The following is a 20,883-nucleotide window of genomic DNA, read 5'->3' as shown; positions in this document are numbered from 1 at the left end:
GAGAGTACAGCTTATTCCAGCGATCGCTGGCCAAGCCATGGCCGGTATCATTTTCTTTGTAGATATAGGGCGACATAATCAACCATACTTAATGGACGAAATATCGCAGCCTGCTTTATCGGAGTCGTAATGATTGTGTTTAGAGAATGTTCCTCGGGGAGAAATGATGTTTGCGCACCACATTCCGATTTCATGCGGGTTCTGCCTTGGGAGTCACGACACGCAATCGTAACTGGATTGAATGTGACGCAAGTGTTGCCAATTGATGCCATCTATCTCTATAGAAGGGTCGTCGAGTTGTATCAGCATATATCCCTATTGACCGCTAGATGGTGTCCAGGTGATGTTCGAGAGCAAAGGCGATTCCGACCCAAGGACGTCAACATCTCAACCGCGTAGCCAGATCGCCTTAACCAAAAACCCACAACCAACAACACCAGAAGTTCGCATACTGGTGAGCCACGGTCGAATCAATACCTCTTCCAAATCATCGGAATTGGCTGCTATCCAGGACCCACCAGCCACCATGACCTCCATCACCGCCGACCTGGAAAAGCTAACCGAGGGCGACCTGCGGGAACTGGTCCTCAAACTGGCAAGCCAGGACAAGAGCAAGACTCTTCTGGCCTCGGCCCACCGGTTGGCTCTAGCAATCCTCGAGCGCAACCGCGCCGAGCAAGCAGAAGACCCGGGCCGGGCAGAGCAGCCGGGCGCCCGGTTCATGCGGCTGAAGCTGTCCACACCGCTGCCCAAGGTGGCCTCGGCCGGCTTCCACGAGTTGCCCAAGGGTGCCACATCTGACGGGGGCATCGAACAGTACCGCGACGCAGGTGGCAAGTTCGTCTACCACACTGGTAAGTCCTTGTATGTTTTCTTGAACGTCGTTCCGTCTGTCTCTACCCCCTAGCCATAAACCGTTCTGCCCCGACCACACGCACTCACTGAACCTGTCCCACGTGCACCCCCGCAGGAGAAGCCGTCTTTTTCCCCGACTCCATCAACGTAGACGGCTCCGTCATAGGACGCTACAACTGGACGTGCTGCGGCTCCGACGGCGCCGCGAGCAAAGGGTGTGTCGCGACTGAAACCGTTCCTCGTGATCGACAGATGCGCGTCCTCAGCAACATGGGCTTTGTGGTAGGCCTACGCGCCCTTCCCGCCACCCCGACACCTGGTGCCAACCCAGACAGCAGGACGTCGTACTTTGACTGATCTGGGGGTGGCGACGATTTAATACTGGACTGGCTGTTTCACAATTCTTTCCGACACCAAGGGTGGACGGCTGACCACGTTGCATCTGCATCACCCATGAATAACACATATATCGGTTGAGCATGTCTCCAGGAGGACAAGTTGTGGACAGCACACTTTTGAATTTTCTGTCCCAGTCTGTTGTGGCCCAGCTAGAGTGTTGGACACCACGTAAGATATGAGACGGCCCTATTGCGTTGAAATAACCCTCTGGCCCATGTATCGTCTACAGCAGCGATATTCGTGCAGGTATCGTACAATAATGAAGTTGAGCAGCAATAGCACATGCGCGCTTAAACGCTTTTTCGACACTTATAACACCCATAACCCGATTGCGCCGCCAGTGGAAAATCACTCACCTTTTACCGTCCCACTGTGACGAGGTGAAGCTGCCCATGCTTGTCCTCGCTTAGGCGCTCGTTGTCCATCATGAACATGGGAGCATTGAGATCGTGTTTGGTCTCGATTCCAGGCTTGCCATCTTCACGGTGGCTAAGCGACTTCTCCCTACCACCTCGCCCAGGGCCAAAGATGTCCTCCATCTCGAGACGGAATTTGCTCTTGGGCTTGTCCTCCTTGATGCGCAGCTTTTCAAAGAAGACGTAGCCGCCGTAGAAGGCGGGGCTGCTGTTTCCCACGGTGGGCCCGCTCTTGCCCATGAAGGTACTCAGCTGACGGGCCTGCACGACTTGATCGCCGGGGAGACATGCGCTGATGGCTCGGCAGAGAGCTGCCTGTGTGATTCCGTCCTTCTTCAGGAATGCACGAATCTTCTTGCGCAACTCGTCGCAGGTTTCGTAGACTGGCACGTCGCCCTCGTCCTCGCCTTCGAGCTTGATGTCGCCCGTGTCAACGGCATCGGCAGCCTTCTGTTTATCCGTCTTGCCGGCGTCCTTGCCCCCTACCGAGGATCGCGCCTTCTTCTTGGGCGGGACGGCCTTCAGGCCCTGCAGCTCGCGCTTCTTGAAGAATCGGCACGCGTTCAGGTACGCATCGGACCCCTCTCCCTGGCGGACGCCCGTCTGGTTCATGAAGCGACGATAGGAAGCAGCCGATACATCGATGGCGGTCTGGAACTCGCCGACCTTCATGACGCCCGAATCGATGAAGCGGCGGATCTTGCTGCGGATCTGGTTGCATGATTGGTCGACCTCTTCGAGGCGTGGATCATCGTCGGGAATTTCGGGGAGGTCTTCGGGGCTGGGCTCCTCGATGACGACGGCGTCGGACTTGCGCTTTCTGGGGGCGGGAGCCTTGGCTGGTTTGGAGTTGGAGTCGGAGTCAGGGCTCTGCTGGGGGCTTTCTGCCGGCTTGGCGCCATTAGGAGATTGAGCCACGGCACATTGGTTTTCATTGCCGTTGTCGGGATAGGGCTGGGGTGGTGGCTGTATGGGGGGTGCGTGTCAGTGAGACATTCGGGAGCAAGGGATGTGATGAAGACGCACGGGTGCGGAGAAGGAATAATGATGGCCGTTGATGCCGTTTGTGCCGTTGGTAGCGTTGATGCCGTTGGCAGAGTTCTGAGCCGTCGGCATCAAGCTCGGCCACAGGCGATTGACGTCTCCGTCGCCTAGAGGTCGGGCCGGGTCCCAGGACCAGCCGGAAGAAGACATGGCTGACTGTGTTCCTGTTTGTTGGTTTGCTTCCGGAATTGGGTTGTGGGAGTCAAATCGATTTGCCTGCTGATTGCGCTGCCGCGTGCATCCAATTGTTCAACCCTGTATAAGTTGAAGGAGAACCAGGTCTCAGATTGGACGAGAGACACAGACAGTGAAATCGGGAGCTATCTTTAATTGAAAAGGATTGCAAATCGTGTCACTACAGTTGTGTTTGGTGGGATGCAATTGAAATGGAAGTCGAGATACAGACTGGATGAGAATAGGCAGACGCGCACGAAGACTATTTTTTTTCTGTCTTGTCCCCTCAAGAACTTCTATCGCAAAGAGCAAGTGCAAACAAAGTTGACGTACGTCCAGGAAGCAGCAACTGCAAACTGGAGCTCGCTCTAGTGGCCGGGGACGCGTCTAGCTTGGGGAGAGCTCCATGCGACAGCCAAAATGTCAACAATTGACGTCAAACCGCTGTCATTGGCTGGAAGGGGGCGCTGTTTCCCGCCCGCCCTATTTTTTTTATTTCTTTTTCCTTCCCTACCATGCAAACGCCCTGGCTGAGGCGCGTTTTTGGGCGAGCTTGGGCACCTAGAGCCGCTAAAGGAAGCAGCAGCAGCCATGCAGCAGCGAACGGGCACTAGAAGCTGACAGCTGAGGTTGCGGCGGTTTAAGCCACAAAAATGCCACTGAACTGCCGCTGGAGATGTTCCGCATTCGGGGGCAGCCACAACGACGGATGGAATCTGCCACATTAGGGGTTCAAAACTTACTTATGTAAGACCCTTGGGCCATGGAGCGCGGCTTAGCGAGTCAATCAATCACTGCGCATCGAGGGAACCTGACGAAGATCTCCCCAGAAAGAGGTTGCGGAGGAGAGACCCGCGAACCACCAAGAGGGGAATGCGACTTGTCAGGAACCCCCCTGTAAAGCCAGACGTAAAACCGGCACTTCTCCAACCAACTGGCGTAGACGGCACCTCGAATAGATTGACCTCCATTTACCAGACCCCTACAACTCCTCTATCTTCGCCGTTTGCGCAATGCGATGGGCTGGCCCAGCTCGCCAATATCGTGGAGCAACTTGCATCTGACGCAGTCTTGGTTGAGAGATCAGTGCGACTTCCGTTGTCAGGTTTCTTACATGGCAATGTGAACCCGGACATGCTGCATGCCTCGCGATCATCAAGGGGAGGAGACCCATCACTCAGTCCCGGTTTTCAACATGGAGAAACCGTTGAAATGTGGACTATGCTGCCAAGACTAGGGTTTCGGCCGACTTCACCGCAGGCTTCGAGAAGATGAGATCCGACGGCCAGATGGTCCTGCAGATCCTCGCTGTCTCTGTCTATGTAGGTATCGCGCCAAGGTACGTATAAAGAAACACACCCGGCCAATTCACCCAAATCGTGCTCAAGTCGTGGAGATCATGGAGCTTTCCGTCTGCAAAGGCCCGGCGGCCGCGATACGCCAATGCAGCGACGTCCCTCCCATGAGAATTCCAAAGGCTCATTACTGCGAGCAATACAGGATCTGCACTGGCTAGCGTGCTGGCAAACGACCAGCAGCCCGCTTTCATATAGATGAGGCTATTAGGCAAAATGGCCTCAGCAGGCCCCATTCCAAGGTTCATGAGACATCTTTATATAGGTGGCTTAATTATGTCCTTTGCCCATGGTCGCACGACGGGGCGGGTTACTTGTTTCGTTGCTTTTGTCGTTGATCCTTCATATGCCAATATTTCCAACCGGGTTGTTGGCGCTTCTTATATCTTAGGCATGTACTTGGGCTCCTCGTCTGTGGCCCTGAAGAACCCTGGATCACCTAAACAGTGTGTTCCCCCTCGGTCTACCCAGCTCAAAACTTTAGGGTGTATTCACCATTCAAGGACATCATGTCTCCGTTAACTTCCACTCAGCTGCTCGCAGCTCTGGTTGGTGTAGGATCAACCTGGGTCACCGCGCACAGTTTCGTTTCCAATATCAACATCGACGGGCGCTCCTACCAGGGCTTCCGCCCATTGCCCGGGTATCAAAACCCGTCCCTCCTAACGGCGTGGTCGACGACGGCTGAGGATCAAGGCTACGTCAATCAGACGAGCTACCAGAGCCCCGACATCATCTGCCACCGCGGCGGCGCGAACGGCCACGGGCACGCCCCGGTCAAGGCTGGCGGCCAGATCCACGTCCAGTGGAACGGATGGCCGCAGAACCACCGAGGGCCCGTCTTGGACTACCTGGCCGATTGCGGCGACTCGGGCTGCGAGGCAGTTGATAAGACCAAGCTCGAGTTCTTCAAGATCAGCCAGGCTGGCTTGGTGACGCCGGCAACGAAAGAGAAGGGCGCTGCGCCGTCCTTCGGATACTGGGCCAGCGACCAGCTCATCGCCAACAACAACTCGTGGGTCGTGGAGATCCCACTTCGGATCAAGCCGGGATTCTATGTCCTGCGCACTGAGATCATCGCGCTGCACAACGCGTCCTACGCGGACGGTATCCAGAACTATCCCCAGTGCTTCAATCTGGAGATCCAGGGTTCTGGTGCCGAGCTTCCCGCAGGAACTCCCGGGGAGAACCTGTACCGGGCGAGTGACCCCGGCATCCAGCTCAACATCACCACGGGGGTCCAGAGCTATCCGATCCCAGGGCCGACTTTGATCGGCGATGCGGTGACAGCATCACTCAGCCATCCTGTCCCAACGGCGTCGGGAACACCCATCACAGTCGACGACCTCGTCCGCAAAACTCCTGCTCCCAGATATAATGTGATTGCGAGGCCGACAGATGCAGCTGTCGCCAATGGTGTCAAGGGCCTCACAAGAGACGTGGGTCGACGTTGGTACCATCAAGGACAGGGTTTCTAGAATACCCGTGTGTATCATAACACAAGCTTCGACACCTGTGTCTGCCCCCAGTAGGGCAGCATACGATGATTCGTGTACATAGTTCACCGTTTAACTCACATTGTATATACTATATGGCTTGCTTCGCTGAAAGCTCAGTCGGATCTGGCCTACCGCCCCACGCAAGCAGGGTACAGCATGTCGCCATATGCAATAGTAGACCTGTCGGTTGTGACGGTTTCTCTCGAGAGCCGATGTAGCATGCCGTGACACTTCGCCTCGCACTCTATCTCAGGTCCACTGCAGCGGGACGCTACCGATAACCCCAAAGCGGCACATATAACTTATTAAGCCGACTTAGCCCTCGCCCCTGCCCATGCGGGGTGCATATTGGCAATTAATTCACCTGGTGCGAGGACGGTTGCCGCTTCATCTTCCGGGGTGTCCCAAGTTTGGTTCCTTTCGCCAAATCTGGTCAGCGGGACCCCCTCGCAGCCAATCGGCAGAATCCCCCATGTCGGATGGGACTTTGCCGCAGCAGTCTACCGGGGACATCCTCACATAGAAGAGAACTTCAGGGTGTGTATATATATGGGATGGCGAGACGACGACGATGGCCAATTGCTCTGTTGTATCTCAACCAAACCGCACCGCCACTGGACACCAAGAGATCGCGCTACCCTGGACGACTCCTCATTTGGTCAACGACGAACAACCATGGCCCTCCTCAAGAGCCTACTCGCCCTCGTGGCAGTAACTGCCTCTCTGCTTGCCCAGACCGCGTCGGCCGCAGCGTCGGCGGGCTGCGGTAAGGAGCCGACGCTGACAGGTACGTCGCCGTACAGCCTGACGGTGAACAACAAGCAGCGGCAGTACTACATCAAGCTGCCGCCATCGTACAACAACACGCACCCGTACAAGCTCATGTTCACGTTCCACGCGCTCGGCGGGCAGGCCTCGCAGGTGGTCGCGGGCACGGGCGGGTACCTGCCGTGGTACGGCCTGCCGGCGCTCGACACGGAGAACACGGCCATCTACATTGCGCCCAACGGGCTGAACCAGGGTTGGGGCAACGCGGGCGGCGAGGATCTGAGCTTCACCGACGCCATGATCAAGACGGTCGAGGCGGACCTGTGCGTCGACACGGCGCACCGGTACTCGACCGGCTTCAGCTACGGCGCGTCCATGTCGTACGCCATCGCGTGCGCGCGCGCCAAGGACTTCAAGGCCGTCGCCGTGCTGAGCGGCGGGCCCATGTCGGGCTGCACCGGCGGCAAGGACCCCATCGCCTGGTACAACCAGCACGGCGTGAGCGACCAGGTGCTGCCGTTCGCCCTCGGCCGCCAGATGCGCGACCAGTTCGTCACCAACAACGGCTGCACCAAGAAGACGGCCCCGGAGCCCGCCAAGGGGTCCGGCACCCACATCAAGACGGTCTACGATGACTGCAAATACCCCACGACGTTTGTCGCGTTTGACGGGCCCCATACGCCACAGCCCATGGACAAGGGGAGCAGCACCACCTTCTCGGCCGACGAGAGCTGGGCCTTCTTCCAGCAGTTCAAGCAGGAGTAGCGGATCTCGTTTCATAGCGGCCGATGGGGCGTCGCGAGGACGTCGAAGCTGTGTCATGCGTGTGTGTATATGCGTGTCTATGGGTCAAGGTTTGGTGTTGGGCAGAAGAGTAAATGAAAGCCCTCTAGGTAGCCAAGTGAAGCAATAGTAAGAATTTTGAATTGAAGCAAAGCAATAACCGTGGCGCAACTGTAATCCAGCCTGCAAAGAAATGCCATCGTCGATCATTGACGCTTGCGGGACCCTTGAAGCTTGAGTCAAGGTGGTATGCAAATCACAACTGAGGACATTGAGTGGTTGTCCCAGAAAGACGTGCAGGCCGCAGCACCTGTCCTCATGTCGACATCAGCCCGACAAGCTGCATAACCATTGTCATGTGTTGTACGCATGAAGGCGCTGACCTTTTCACTTAAACATCATGCGGCCACCCGTTGCTTGCGCAACTTCCCGCAAAGTCATGGCAGCCGGCACAATTAAAGGCATGCTGCTCATCTCATATACGCAGCCCGACCGTACGGAGGATAGTCCTTGGGATATTCATTGCCTGGTACTCGTCACTGGCTTCAGGCATGAGTATGTGCTTCGTGATTGATCATCTACACTCGGTTTGGGGGCTACGCCGGTGACCGTATTACGTGAGTGACGACTCATATTGGTAGAGCCTGATTGTCACCCGCGGGGATTTCATCGGCGTACTCACTGCCATGTCAGCTGGGAGTCAGTCAATCGCGAATGTACTGGCAACCGCATGTTGCTGACCAGATGGGCTTCGCCACGCACTTCGTTCAACCGAAGAAATCCGTGACGTACAGGAAGCAGCGCTACGACAACATGTTCACAGATGATTCGAACACTTTGATTGATGTTGTCCTGTTTCATGGCCGTTTCGCGGCTTTGTCCAGTATCGATTTGACCTCTGAGTCTGGGCCATCATGTCCTGATAACGCCATGCTCACTTGCTGCGGCTGATCGGATGCTCAAGAATGAGGTGGTGGTTGCACTACTGGTTGCACTGCTTGCGACCCGCCTACTGCGTGCGGCGCCGAGCGCCTTCTCAATGCAGCTAAGCCTGCCAGCCCTGCTCGCCCTGTTGTTGCTCGTTACATCGGTCGCCGGGGCTAGTGCTGGTCTAGCAGTAGGGGAAGCTGAGTGACATGTCCGGATTCAGAGTGGCGATCTTCTATCGGCCGGATGGCATAGCCGGTGCCCAGTCAGACTGTTCGCAGGTTCGAAGGCTGGCAACTCCTCGCAGGACTCCTCGCAGAACTCCTCAGTGCACGGTACGAAAGCTGGTGGGCAGGATTACGGGCCCGTAAATATGTACTAGTAGACGAGATGAATGTGGGTAAAGCCCCGGCGTCTATCGCTCAGCATATCACTGGCCGAACAAACCTGGTGGGGCTTGCTCCCAGTCAATCACATGCTTACTTATAAGACACTGCTGTCTCATGGGGATCTTCCTTCTGCGCCTGTCCATCCAGGCTCCCGGCACGGCTCGGGGGGGTCTCGGGAAGCTGAATGGGCAGTGAGTGGGCGAATTTTGGTGGTGCTGTGTCTGTTTCGCACAAGTGCTGACAGGGCAAGATGGTCATCTCCAACATCGATTGCGCACATATGCACATTCCCTGCATGGCCAATGGTTTTGCCGTTGGTGGCCCGAATTGAGTGGGCAGCGTGGGCATGCGTTGGCTCGCGGGAACTCGGAAGATGGAGGCGGCACAATCCACACCTATTTTGCTGGCTCCAACAATTGCTTCAGCTTGGTTTTTCGTGAGGACCCTTTAAACTAATGTTAGAACAAAGCCCCGGTGCAGCAAGCAGTTGTCAGGTAGTTGGTAGGCTAGGTAGGCTAAAGAGTACATAGGTAGATTGATAGACGTTGCATCATTTCAATCCAACCAGACGGCAGCTTGTGATGGTAGCTGCGGGAAGTGACAACGTGTTCGAGCGACATAGTGCGCGATGTAGTGCATACCTGTCAGGTAGTAGATGGTAGATGGTTGGCGGACAGATATTACCCGGTAGCTACTCCGTACGCTACGTGACGAGCCCACACAAGCCGAGGTCAATTCACCATACCATTCAGGTCTCTTGCTGATTACGCGACAGAGCGATGGGAACACCGACTGCCAACCGCATTCACTGCCGTTCACCACCTACCTGATGAGATACGTTCCAGCAAGAGCTGATAAGAAGCAAAATTGGTTGGAGAGAAGCAACCCCCAGTTTTCGTTTGGATCCTCCGGCGGCCGTGCCACGGTATCACAAAGATGAAGATAAACATCTGACATGCTGACAGCCAGACAGCCGACCTGCATCCTCCGTCGAAATCTCATGCTCATCTGTCGATCGCGCACGTATGTCAGGCTTTCATGATGAAACAATGAAACGTCAAAAACAAAACTACCTTCCGTTTCGGCTCATGGTGTTTATCTGTTGGGAGGATTTCGAACCAAACCGACGGGACGGTTGTGAGACCTTGCAGCCTCGGGTACTTGACTTTCCCGATGGGGAGAGGTGATATGATGGGTGTCGCATTCTTGAAAGTAACAGAACTTGGTGCCGAAATGCAACGGAGGGCGCTACCTATCAGCTATCACTGCTGGCTTATGCCAGATGGTTCGACCTGCTTGGGATAGGGAGGAAGGAGGGCCACCACTCCGTACCGCTCAACTAAAAATGTCTGGTGGCTCAAGGTGACCCGACGCAAGGGAGAGCAAGAAGTAGAAGGCGATGCCCCCCTTGACAAAGCCATAGGTTAGACGCCAAGGCAGCTGCAGTTATTAGAGTCGAGCCAAGTTCCTGGGCGGCTATGATGGCCGTCCCGTTGCGCCCAATAGCGACTTCGCGCTTGCCGATAACAGCAGGTAGCAGAGATAAGCCAAATGGTCTACTTGTTCGAAAAGAGGCATCTTGTCCGGCCACCTAGGTAGGTAACTGAGTCGTACCCAGTCTAGAACTCCGTCTTCGGGTTGCTACGATCCGCTGATGTGATAACGGATGGCAAGAAATCAAGGATCAAGATTGATTAATGATTAATTGCTTGGAGCAAGCATGCATTGGCCGTGGCCGGGTCCCAACATGCACTGATCGAATCGGCCATAGCTTCATGTTCCTTGCCCCCAGCTCCCTTGCTCCCTGATGCAGAAAGCGGCGCGCCCTGGTTTTGGCAGTTCGAGGGACGTTAGTGGACCGGTGGAGTCCGTTCACGCCCTCAATCGCGCCATGAAGAAATCTAGGGCCAGACGGTGGTTTTGCGATCTGCGATTCCATCTATGTACCTAAATTCCTATTTCATACATACTTACTACAGCCAGCGACGTGCGCCAGCAGAAAACGAAGGGATGCAGGCCTGCTACTAGCAATCGAAAGAGGCGTCCTTTGAAACAGCCAACTATTGAAGCTCGTTTCGTCTTCCAAGGGGGGCAGGATCTGGAGCAGTAGCTAGAGCACGATGACTTGAAGTCGTTGGATGTCAACCCTCCGGGCATACTCGTTAGTAGGGCGTTAGTGCTGTAGGGGTTGTGGTAGTATTTGCAGTACAGCATTACAGCGGGCGAGGGAGGAAGGTGCCGCTGTTGCTGACTGCTTCTGCCAACTGCTGCACCGTGTAGGTTACGGTTTGTCCCGCTTCCCATGCCCACCCTGGCTCTCTCGCCCACTTGGACCTGCCTCTGGTTCAGGAAGAGTCCGGCCGGTCCCCATTTAGTGGATGCAGTCAATCAATCCAACTGACCTATCCCACACCCCAGGCACCATCTCAAATCCAACTGCAATTTGCTTGTTTGCAGGATGCTCCCCCAGGCATCGCATCGCATTGAAGGCTTTGCTTGGATGGAATAACATATACTTATTTATGTTACAAGATACATGCATAGGAGTCCAGCCACCCAGACACCCCATTCGCGGCGGCAGCGGCTGTCGCGAGGGCGTTACTGACCGGTGACCTGCTGTGGCGTTCCCAGCTGAGTCAAGGGCTGCACTTGAAGGAATGTAGCAAGCAAGTCCCGGCGCGAAAGGGCGGATGTGACCAATGAAGCTCGTCATATTAATAAATTGCAGCGAAAACCAGCTTTGCTCGCGTTGTACAGCGTCTTGTTTTCTGCGTCTCCTGCGTCTCCCCGCGCCATCAAAAAAGGCTGAAGCACGGTTGAAGAGGAGACGCAAAGAAGACCAGCTGAACACTGTGCACGGCCAAACCACACCCACTTACCGAGACTCCAGTCCCCTGCATCCCACATGCGCCATGTAGCACGCACCTTTCTGCTTAATTGCTTAGGTGGTGCGACACAGGCTGTGATGCAACGAGACGATCGACTTGTTCCGTCTCTTCTCGTGTCTCGATTCTCCTGCACCGAATCTTCCAAAAGCACTCGGTGCCTCAATCGCCGCCGCATGCCAGCAGCGGGCGGGCGGGCCAAGACCTCCAATCGCTACGAATCATGGGCGACTTAGAAGACCTTCCCCATCGGGGCAAGTTCCACATGGCCCCTTTCAGATTGGGGCCACCATGCGGGTTGGACGCCGGAAGGATGAAGAGGGGGGGTCGCCTTAGGGGGCCCTGGACGGCCATGGGGGGGTTAACCTGAAGTGACCTCTAGGATACGAGCGGCAGGGATCTTCACCCTCTAATCGTCCCTCTTCTATCCTTGGCAGCCAGCATTGATTGCTCTATCAATCCCCGTTTTGGGATTGGAGAAGAGATTGGACCAATATTGTAGCAGCACTATGGCCCAGAACGAGAGATTGCCACGCGATCTCGGCTTGCATCTGTATATATAAAACCATTGGGGGTTCCACGCTGCAGACGGGTGGCTCGCGAATCTCCAGCCGTTTGCTTCCTTTGATGCTGTCGATGCTGCCACTGTTTGCTGGGTTTCCTCATTAGACCTTGAGAGCATTTCACCAACCCGTCGCATTCAATTGCGACTTGTCCCCTCGAAGCACTCCCGGTCCGCTTGGTTTTGCAATACGCCATGGCTACTCCGGACCATACCGTGCCCTTGGCCGACACTGCCGTCACGGAGCGCGATGCCGTCACCCACAAGGAGTCGCTGGCGCCCAGGCCGCCCGTTTCGGACGATAGCGATGGCGCCCACCATGCCACCAACGAAAAAGAGGTGCTTTCGGCTCGTAGTCTGTCCGACGACACGAATGAGAAAGATGTTATCATGAGGGTCAGCGAGGCCGAAAATGACGTTGAGGTGTTCGATCTATACCAGCCCCTGCCGCCTCTGAAAGGCATTAAAGAGGAACCGAACCCATTCACGATCCGGGCTGTTGTCGTCGGTATTATGTTTGGGTCCTTGATCAACGCTGCCAATGTTTACTTGGGTAAGATTCCATGAGACCACCCATTCCAGAACCACCATCGTTCTAACCGCCGGGCGCATATACAGGTCTCAAGACGGGCTTCACGTTCCCCGCTGGAATGTTCGGTTCCATCTTCGGTTTCGCCATCATCAAGTCCATCTCCAAGGCCGTGCCCGAGAACACCCCGATCTTGGGCGGTTCCTTCGGTCCGCAGGAGAACAGTATTATTCAAGCTGCCGCCGTCGGTGCTGGTGGTCTGAGTGGGCTGTTCGTCGCCGCTTTGCCTGCCATGTACAACATGGGGCTGCTTCACACCCCTCAGGAAGACTTTGGTCGCATTCTTACTCTCACCCTGGTTGGCTCCTTCTTCGGACTTTTCTTTGCCGTCCCGCTGCGAAAGTTTTTCGTGATCAACGTTGCTCGCGAGCTGAAGCTCATGTTCCCCACTCGTAAGTTTTGCGCACCACCCAGTATTGGTTAGTGTGCAACCGCAATCTAACCTATATGATAGCAACCGCTACCGCTCTGACGATCCGCTCTATGCACGCCGTCGGATCCGGTGCCGCCGAAGCTCTGGCCAAGGTCAAGGCACTGGGTATCGCTTTCGCTGGAGCAATCACTCTCCGCGTCGTCTCTGACTACGCCCTAGGTATTCTCTGGGACTGGCACATCTTCACCTGGTTCTTCATCTGGGGCAACTACAACAACTACGCCATTGTCATTGAGAACTGGGGATGGTGGATTGAATGGACTCCCGCCTTCATCGGTATGCTCACAAGCACATCCTCCTCCAGTCGAAACCTCTAAACTGACTTCCCTAGGTTCTGGTCTTCTGGTCGGTCTCAATGTTGGCATATCTTACTTCCTCGGTAGCTTCGCTGCATGGGGCGTCATTGGGCCGTTGCTTGTCTACACTGGCACATGCAAGGGTATTCAACAAGTCACCCCCGAGGATGGGGAGGAACTCTTCGCGAAGTGGGGCAAGGTCTACACTTATTTCGCCATGAACGATATTGACGACCCTACGGTTACTCCCAGTCCACGTTACTGGCTTCTGTGGCCTGGTGTCATGGTTCTCCTTTGCTATTCCATGGCCGAATTCATATTCCACTGGAGGATTCTATGGTTCGGTATGAAGTACGCCTGGATTGATACGACGGGCAACATCAATGCCGCTTTGACCAAGCGCGGTAAGGCTAGCCCTTGGCTGGAGAAGCAGTCGCACAAAACAGTGAATGACAGTGGCGCTGTTGCGGAAGACTTCGCAACCCCCAGTCAGCAGGTGCCAGTCTGGGCCTGGTCTCTTGGCGCTCTTTCTGTTATCATCGTCTCCGTCATCATCTTCGAGGTTCAGTTCCACATCAACGGCGGGCTTGCTATTCTGGCCTCGATCCTGGCTCTTATCTTTGCGTTCATGTCTATCCACGGTGGTGCCGTCACTGACGTTACGCCTCTCACTGCTTCGTCCAAGGCTTCCCAGTTGGTGTTCGGTGGCGTGACCAAGGGACACGAGCCACACGCGGCGCAGACTGCCAACTTGCTTGCCGGTATCGTCGCGTCTTCCGGTGCCGACATGTCTACAGCCCTGACTGGCGACTTCCGAACCGGTTTCCTCCTGCGCACCCCGCCCAAGCTGCAGTTTTACGCGCAGTGCTGTGGCTGCATTGTTGCCATGTTCCTTGCGCCCGGTATCTTCGTTCTATTCAGCAAAGCGTACCCCTGCATCATCGATCTCAAGAACCCGATATACAAGAATCGTTGCGAGTTCCCCGTCCCGTCCGTTACCGCCTGGGTAGCCGTTGCCGAGGCCGTCACGGCGCCCCAGTTCAACATCCCCTTCAGCTCGGGCATCTTCGCCATCGTCCTGGGAATCATCTGCGTGATCCAGGTTGCGGTCAAGCGCTACTACCTTGTCGGTCCCCGTGAAAAGTACCGCGAGTGGCTCCCCAACTGGATGGCCGTCGGTGTCGCCTTCGTGCTGCCTGCGACTCAGTACTCGACAGCCATGCTGATGGGCTCAATCATCTCCCACGTCTGGAACAAGAAGAACCCAGTTACCTGGGATCGTTATTGCTTCGCCATTGCCGGTGGCTTGGTGGCTGGTGAGGGTCTCGGAGGTGTCATTCAGGCCATCCTCACCTTGGCCAAAGTGGGCGGCAAGATCAAGGGGTCCCAGATTGGCTGCCCGCTTGACTCATGTTAGAACCAACGTGGGCAAGCATCCCACGGGAAACAGAAACAAACCGAAGAAAATGAAAAAATAAAAATGAAAGAAAAGCGTGGACTGTCCATGGATCTTTGAACATAAGACGCTTCCGAGAAGCTTCTTGTTGGCTCAGATTATATTTACTTGCTGACAAACTAATGTTCGTGGAGTTTGCCCGAGGGGCTTGTGACGATGATTATGATGGCGGCGGTTTTCTATGCGGCGTTTATTGGAACGATACATATACCCTACTAGCTCAATTCAGTTCTGATCTGTTCATTCACAATGGATGTAGTGAAACGTGATGTGTGGCTCCTGATGCTGACTACGATGCGTATGCGTTGAGGTATACACATACTCGTTTACTGTACTTGTTAACTTGCACCCACTAACTGAATCTGCAGCGAAACAGAAGTGGCTCGGGCAGGTTGAGGCGAGCTACTATCGGCCAAACCTGGACATATATCTCATTAACGATGGATGAGGAGTTATATAATATTTTGGGTTGACCTACATGCGTTTGATGTATGCCAACCGAGATATGCCAGTATGTCTAGGATGTATACTGTTAGTAAGTGGCCAAGTGCTATATCTCCTATACTTCATCTTGGAGTGTCGGGGGGTGAGGAGCAACGTCGCCATATACGGGCTCACAAAAGATGTTGATGCATTTGAAGTTCAAGTGATAATGACTATTTGTATCTAATTATAGTGTCGCTTGAGTTTTTCTCTTTCCTGGGCGAACCAAAGCGGAAGATATTCTATAGTTGCCTCCAGTATGGTGGTAAGAGCTCATGGTTTCCTTTTTGACATGGAGTCAGTAAAAGACAGTCTAGGGGACGCATAGTCCTAGACTAGGCTATACAATTTGTGTCTATGTCGCCAACGTTGGCATAGCGGAGATGTCTTGGGTTATTCCAACACGACCACGTATGAGATATCGGGCCGCTTCGTTATATAACGCCTGGCTACAATTTATCACCTACACTCGAATCTATGTTAGGGGCTTCGTTTCCCACATGCCTCTACAACATGCAGTATATGCTGAGTGGGCTCTTACACATTGCTATCTGGGGAAAACATGGGCAACATGAGTGCACCTGCTATAGTCACCTAAAGTCTACCCTCCGTCAGCAAATCCCACCTTCACCATGTCTCCGGAGGTTTATACAGCTTGATTCCATTACTTGGGACTGGTAATATGAACATACCGTCTATACTGGACCTGTAACTCATCAGGAGCTGTGTATCGTTGTTCAAGTACTCCTATATTCCAGGATTACCATTATTATGAACCATGGATGCGGTGTGTAGCACTAGAAAATACAGATTGATACCCGGATATGGTAATCCCACCCAGACTCATCTCCATCTTTTTATTTGTATAAACCAAATGACATTCAGTCAGTAAGCCGATTAGTGATCAACTGTTTCCTCCGATGGCCGGCAGTTTGGGTTTGCCATCGATGACCTGGTTGATTAAACCATTTGGCAGACTAATATCGAGGGATTTGAGTATGCTGCGTGACGAACTGCGTCAACAAGCAGCGTCAAGCCCGCTCTTCACGAAACTGGGTTTCACTTGGGTACCAATATTGCCCACATGACGGGCTGCATACGGTCCAGACCGCACGTTCCGAATGAGGCTCTAACGGCTAATAGCCTGCCGCTCTCCTTGTCCTGATCTTGACGTTTTATCCGGTAGGGAATGCACAGGCACCTATTGAATCTCAGGCACATGAAATAGATTATGCGTCGTTGGGAGGGCCTTGGCCTTGAGCAGGACAATGGGAAGCGGAACAGTGCGTTGTGAGGTGGCCGATTGATGAGTGACCATGTATGTACCCCACGATACGTCGCTGCTAAGCGCCCGCGGGATTTGTGTTTATTGCTTACCTGCAGCTGCGGCATGAGCGGGAGGGACATTACTGGCCCTGGGTAATGGCTACTGCGTTGTCATAGCTTCTCGCCATCTGAATGACGACGATGACATGCAGTTGCAGGCCTTTGACATAGGATAGGGAGACGCATGCGCTGGTTCCAATGGCTAATAGCTGGTGGCTCGGGCATTGCTGGTCGTCTCCGAGCCCACTAACGCAGCCCCGAACCCAGCCCCTAGCGCCTAACCTCCGGGGTTCGTTGGGTCAGTGCACTCAGGCATTAGGCGATGCCGACAGAAGATGCGGAGAAGGTCGATCGCGATGGAGGTGCTAACTTGCGAGATAAAAACTCGACCTGGGAAAACACCACTCGGTGTATTTGAAACGCACCCAGGCATCTGGATTGATGAAACGTCTTATAACCAAGGCCTCGGCCAAGAGAGCAATTGCCGCCATAATATTAGAAGAGGGAAAGAAACAATAAGCACCATGGATTGTTCTGGGCATTGTCTGAGACTTGAGACTCGAGACTCGATCTGGACCCTGGCCGGATGCCGCAAAATGACGTCAGATGGGCAGCCGATCACCCCCATCAGGCGGTCAGCTCCCACACCACTTCCGAACTTCTTTCCTTTTCCCCTTCCATCGGGCTGCAACGAGCTGCAACGAGGCATCCCATTACCAACTGCCGACGGTGGAAATATGATCTGACCCCCCTACATCCCAGCCATCCCTACCCTTGACAATTGTTTCTTTCTTCCTTCGCCTGCATTATTCCTTACCTCGAAAAGAAGGAACATATTAAGTACAGCCTCGTTCCTTTTTCTTTTCATTTTCATTTGAGGAAAGAACATGGCGTCTTATTACGACCGCCCACCCCCGCGAGACCGCGGCTACGATTACGGCGGCCCCCCTCCTGTCACTGCCGCCGATCCCTACTACCCGGAGCCCGCCGGTAGCACACGCCGACCGCGCAGAGGCTCCATCCTCGTCGACTCCGCCGAAAGAGACCGCGGCGGTCCGCGTCGCAGGCACCGCTCGCACTCCCAAGTCCGTCTCCAGGAGCCTGAGGTCGACGACAGCAGCGACGACGACGACCCCCGCTACCACCACAGCAGCAGGCCCCGCGGTGGTGGAGGCGCACCACCCCCGCCGCCAGATGCCGGCCGCAGCAGAACCCGACCCCGCGATGGCCGCGTCGAGTACGCGCCCGACGACGCCGACAAGAAGATGAGCAGCACCGCCCGTCGCCCCAAGCCCAGAACCCGCGTGTCGGACTTGGAAGAGAAAGACGGGCCGCAGTTCCGGGACTTCCGTGCCCGTCGAGACGGGTTCGAGGCCGAAGAGGGCAGGACGCACCGCAACCTCAAGTCGTCGCGCGGCGACAGGGCCATCTACGACGATGGCGACGAGAACGACCCCTACGGGCTAGGAGGTCCAGGAAGAGGCAGCCAAGCACCCCCATCTGGCGCGGCAGGCCGCCGAGGCGGGCCTGACCCATATGATGCCGCCGCATTGGGCGCGGGAGCTGGCGCTGCTGGTGCCGCTGCCGTCGCATCCGCACGCTTGGGGCGCAGGCATGAGGAGCCCCGGAAACCGCGCGACAGGCCACCGCCCGCATACCACGACGATGGCGGTGATCGGGGGTACACGTCTGACGCGCCCAAGAGCCGCCGCAACAAGGATCGCTCCGCGCGCCAGAGCCTCCCGCCGGATTACAACAGGGACAGGGATCGGGGCGATCGCTACGGCGGTGGGGCACCGCCGCCTCCTCGAGGCGAGCCACACCCGTCGTCCCGGCGCCGCTCCCCGCCCCCAGCGGCCTACAGGGGCCCACCATCACCAGAGCGCGGCGGTGGGCGGTACGAACCTCCGCCGCCGGCCCCTTCGGCGTCTTCGCGCGGTCCGCCGGGCCACCGACGAGGGGCCAGCCTCCCGCCCAAAGCCAGGTACGATGATGACCCCTACGGCGGTGGCCGTGGCGAGCCGATGCCCATGCGCAGCGGCTCCACGCGTCATGCCCGTGGCGGCCCCGAGGAGAAGCACCGCGCGCGGTCCGCAGCGTATCCCCAAGATCCATACCACGACTTCGACGACCGTCACGGCGGGCCGCGGGGAGGGGGCGCGCGCCACTACCCTCGTGACCCGCGCGACCCTTACGAAGAGGTGGCCGACCCTCGCCGGCCCAGAGGCAAAACCTACTCTGGCGGCGGCGGCGGTGGTGGTGGCAGCGGTCGGGGCGCCGCAGCGGCGAAGAAGGAGCGCACTGTCCCGCCGTGGGCCAAGAAGGCCGGCGGGTTCCTGGTGTCGACGGCGGTGCCCATCATCAAGCAGGAGGGGGAGAAGTACCTCCGTAAGGAGATGGAGCGCCGCTTACAGAAATAGGGGGAGAGGAAACGACTATCGATCTCCGCTCTGCTCTGCTCAATCATGATGTTGATGAAGAAGATGATGACGAAATTGATGAAGCTCGAGGGTCATGACATCTAAGATCTGTGTTCTGCTTATGGTCTGATTTGGTTTGGTCTTGGGTCAATAACGTTTGGGTCTCTGGGAAAATGCGCATTTGTATTTCGTCGCGAATTATCTTGTTGTACAGTACAGCTCAGCTCAGCATCGTCCAAACTTTTATATGTAGTTGCCCACTATATTGGGAATACAGTATATACACGTTACAAAAGATGCCTCGTCTTTTCCCGCATTACTTGTGATTGATATTTGAGTATCGTTTCTGCCAACCAACCAAGAGCATAGTTTCATTTGTCAACCATTGATACGGTGCCTATAAGGCTGGTTGATTTACCAGATTGCTGCTGCAAGCTGCTGGACGTCTAAGGACTGCCGCCCTAGTAATGCAAGCAACATGATCAGTTTTAAGCTAGTAGCCACGGCTGTGTAAAGTATTTGAAAAGGCACACAATAGACTTGTATGGAAGATCTTGCACGCCAACCCCCGGGATCTAGGAGCTCTCGACTCGTGCTGTGTAATGCTGCCGCGATATCGTCAGAGTATGTCTCATGGGCTTCCGTACATGCGGTCGGCTGTAATGGAGTTCGATGGGGTGGGGGCTCTAGTAGCAGGGAGTTTCTCCTTCTCGTGCGTAGAGCTGTAGCGGGCAGCGTGGAGGCGTCGTTTGCCCCTTTTCACATCAACAACGATACTACCATGCTAGCCATGTGTTTTGACAGCTTCCCGATGGACATTTGGCATAGTGTCTTGGCATCTGGGCATTGTCAGCCAAATTGTGGTGGCTATGTCAGCCTGCGTCAGTCATGGGCTATGCTGAAAGTCCAAATGAACTTGCAGCTGAGCTGTCACCAAAAGCACAGCCTTGATGTAGTGTTCTGTAATACAAAGGCTGTCAGGCTGAATGTATTGCTTCGGAAAGACTTTCCATTCAGATGCAAGATTTGTGTTGAATTTCCACCATAGATCTGCCATCATCGCCAATGACCCCCCCTGCTACGTTCTGCATATCAACATCGTCGCTGAGTTTTCAAAGCAATAAACATGACCGGCACCGACTCTGCTGGAGTGGTCCGTGGTCAACTCGACCTCTTCACCAAAGAACAAAACTTCTCCGCACTTCGTACGACGCCCGCGCCTCACTGGGTTTCGTCGCAAAACTATAGAAGCACATCGGATATTCTGTGGAGCTGCCTCCTGACCATGACTGCCTGTATATACACTGCGCTCCACCTCAATATCGCAGCAGGAAATGCTAAGAAGCGCTCCATCTTCGATAAGTTCAAGGTCAAGTGGGTGATAACAGCACTTTTTGCCCCGGAGCTTGTGCTCTATCTCGCCTGCTCCCAGTACCTCGAAGCCAGGTGGCTTTATGAAGGAGTTGCAGAAATTACAGACCAAGAGCGAAGCCTCAAGGAAGGATGCAAGTAGTACTAAAACATGAATCCGATCGCGATCACTGACCGGGTATTTTCTAGTTTGTGGTCGATCTACGATATGCCTATTTCGTCGTCATGGGCGGTCTGCAGATCTCTTATGCTGATATCGCCACGGACTGGGGGATGTTCAAGGGCTCTCCATGGGAAAAGCCGCAAATGCCCAGGCTGCCATGGGAGCGACCAAATGTCGGATATGAGCAGTTGGCAAAAGACGTGAAACATTACTAATTCAACCCGATTGCTACAGAAACCGCTCGATGTCAGTACCCCGGAGCCCCTGGACCTGCCACGCACACGTGATCT

General features: G+C 55.1%; 7 protein-coding genes across 7 annotated transcripts; 5 read left to right on the top strand and 2 right to left on the bottom strand.

The window, feature by feature from the left end:
• Positions 1-526: 526 nt before the first annotated feature.
• PG985_002719 (uncharacterized protein) lies at positions 527-1,212 on the top strand (the record flags this gene model as incomplete). Its single annotated transcript, XM_066822488.1, has 2 exons — positions 527-854; positions 971-1,212. 2 exons carry the CDS (start codon positions 527-529, stop codon positions 1,210-1,212), a joined length of 570 nt encoding a protein of 189 aa, XP_066689920.1.
• Positions 1,213-1,613: 401 nt separating this feature from the next.
• On the bottom strand, positions 1,614-2,864 carry PG985_002718 (uncharacterized protein; the record flags this gene model as incomplete). The annotated part of the gene is made up of 2 exons (XM_066822487.1): positions 1,614-2,636; positions 2,697-2,864. 2 exons carry the CDS (start codon positions 2,862-2,864, stop codon positions 1,614-1,616), a joined length of 1,191 nt encoding a protein of 396 aa, XP_066689919.1.
• A 1,888-nt stretch (positions 2,865-4,752) lies between these two features.
• On the top strand, positions 4,753-5,721 carry PG985_002717 (endoglucanase; the record flags this gene model as incomplete). The annotated part of the gene is made up of 1 exon (XM_066822486.1): positions 4,753-5,721. One exon carries the CDS (start codon positions 4,753-4,755, stop codon positions 5,719-5,721), a length of 969 nt encoding a protein of 322 aa, XP_066689918.1.
• Positions 5,722-6,417: 696 nt separating this feature from the next.
• On the top strand, positions 6,418-7,275 carry PG985_002716 (uncharacterized protein; the record flags this gene model as incomplete). The annotated part of the gene is made up of 1 exon (XM_066822485.1): positions 6,418-7,275. One exon carries the CDS (start codon positions 6,418-6,420, stop codon positions 7,273-7,275), a length of 858 nt encoding a protein of 285 aa, XP_066689917.1.
• Positions 7,276-12,251: 4,976 nt separating this feature from the next.
• PG985_002715 (uncharacterized protein) lies at positions 12,252-14,791 on the top strand (the record flags this gene model as incomplete). The annotated part of the gene is made up of 4 exons (XM_066822484.1): positions 12,252-12,609; positions 12,675-13,037; positions 13,100-13,354; positions 13,410-14,791. The coding sequence occupies 4 exons, from the start codon at positions 12,252-12,254 to the stop codon at positions 14,789-14,791; spliced, it is 2,358 nt and encodes a 785-aa protein (XP_066689916.1).
• A 2,684-nt stretch (positions 14,792-17,475) lies between these two features.
• PG985_002714 (uncharacterized protein) lies at positions 17,476-18,255 on the bottom strand (the record flags this gene model as incomplete). The annotated part of the gene is made up of 2 exons (XM_066822483.1): positions 17,476-18,102; positions 18,172-18,255. 2 exons carry the CDS (start codon positions 18,253-18,255, stop codon positions 17,476-17,478), a joined length of 711 nt encoding a protein of 236 aa, XP_066689915.1.
• Positions 18,256-20,185: 1,930 nt separating this feature from the next.
• Positions 20,186-20,572, top strand: PG985_002713 (uncharacterized protein; the record flags this gene model as incomplete). Its single annotated transcript, XM_066822482.1, has 1 exon — positions 20,186-20,572. The coding sequence occupies one exon, from the start codon at positions 20,186-20,188 to the stop codon at positions 20,570-20,572; it is 387 nt and encodes a 128-aa protein (XP_066689914.1).
• Positions 20,573-20,883: the final 311 nt, after the last annotated feature.

Source organism: Apiospora marii, assembly GCF_038362585.1.
Source record: "Apiospora marii strain CBS 49790 chromosome Unknown utg000002l_segment0_segment0, whole genome shotgun sequence".
Classification (NCBI taxonomy): domain Eukaryota; kingdom Fungi; phylum Ascomycota; class Sordariomycetes; order Amphisphaeriales; family Apiosporaceae; genus Apiospora; species Apiospora marii.
The sequence above is the reverse complement of the archived record's forward strand: the minus strand, read 5'-3'. Positions and strand labels throughout refer to the sequence as shown.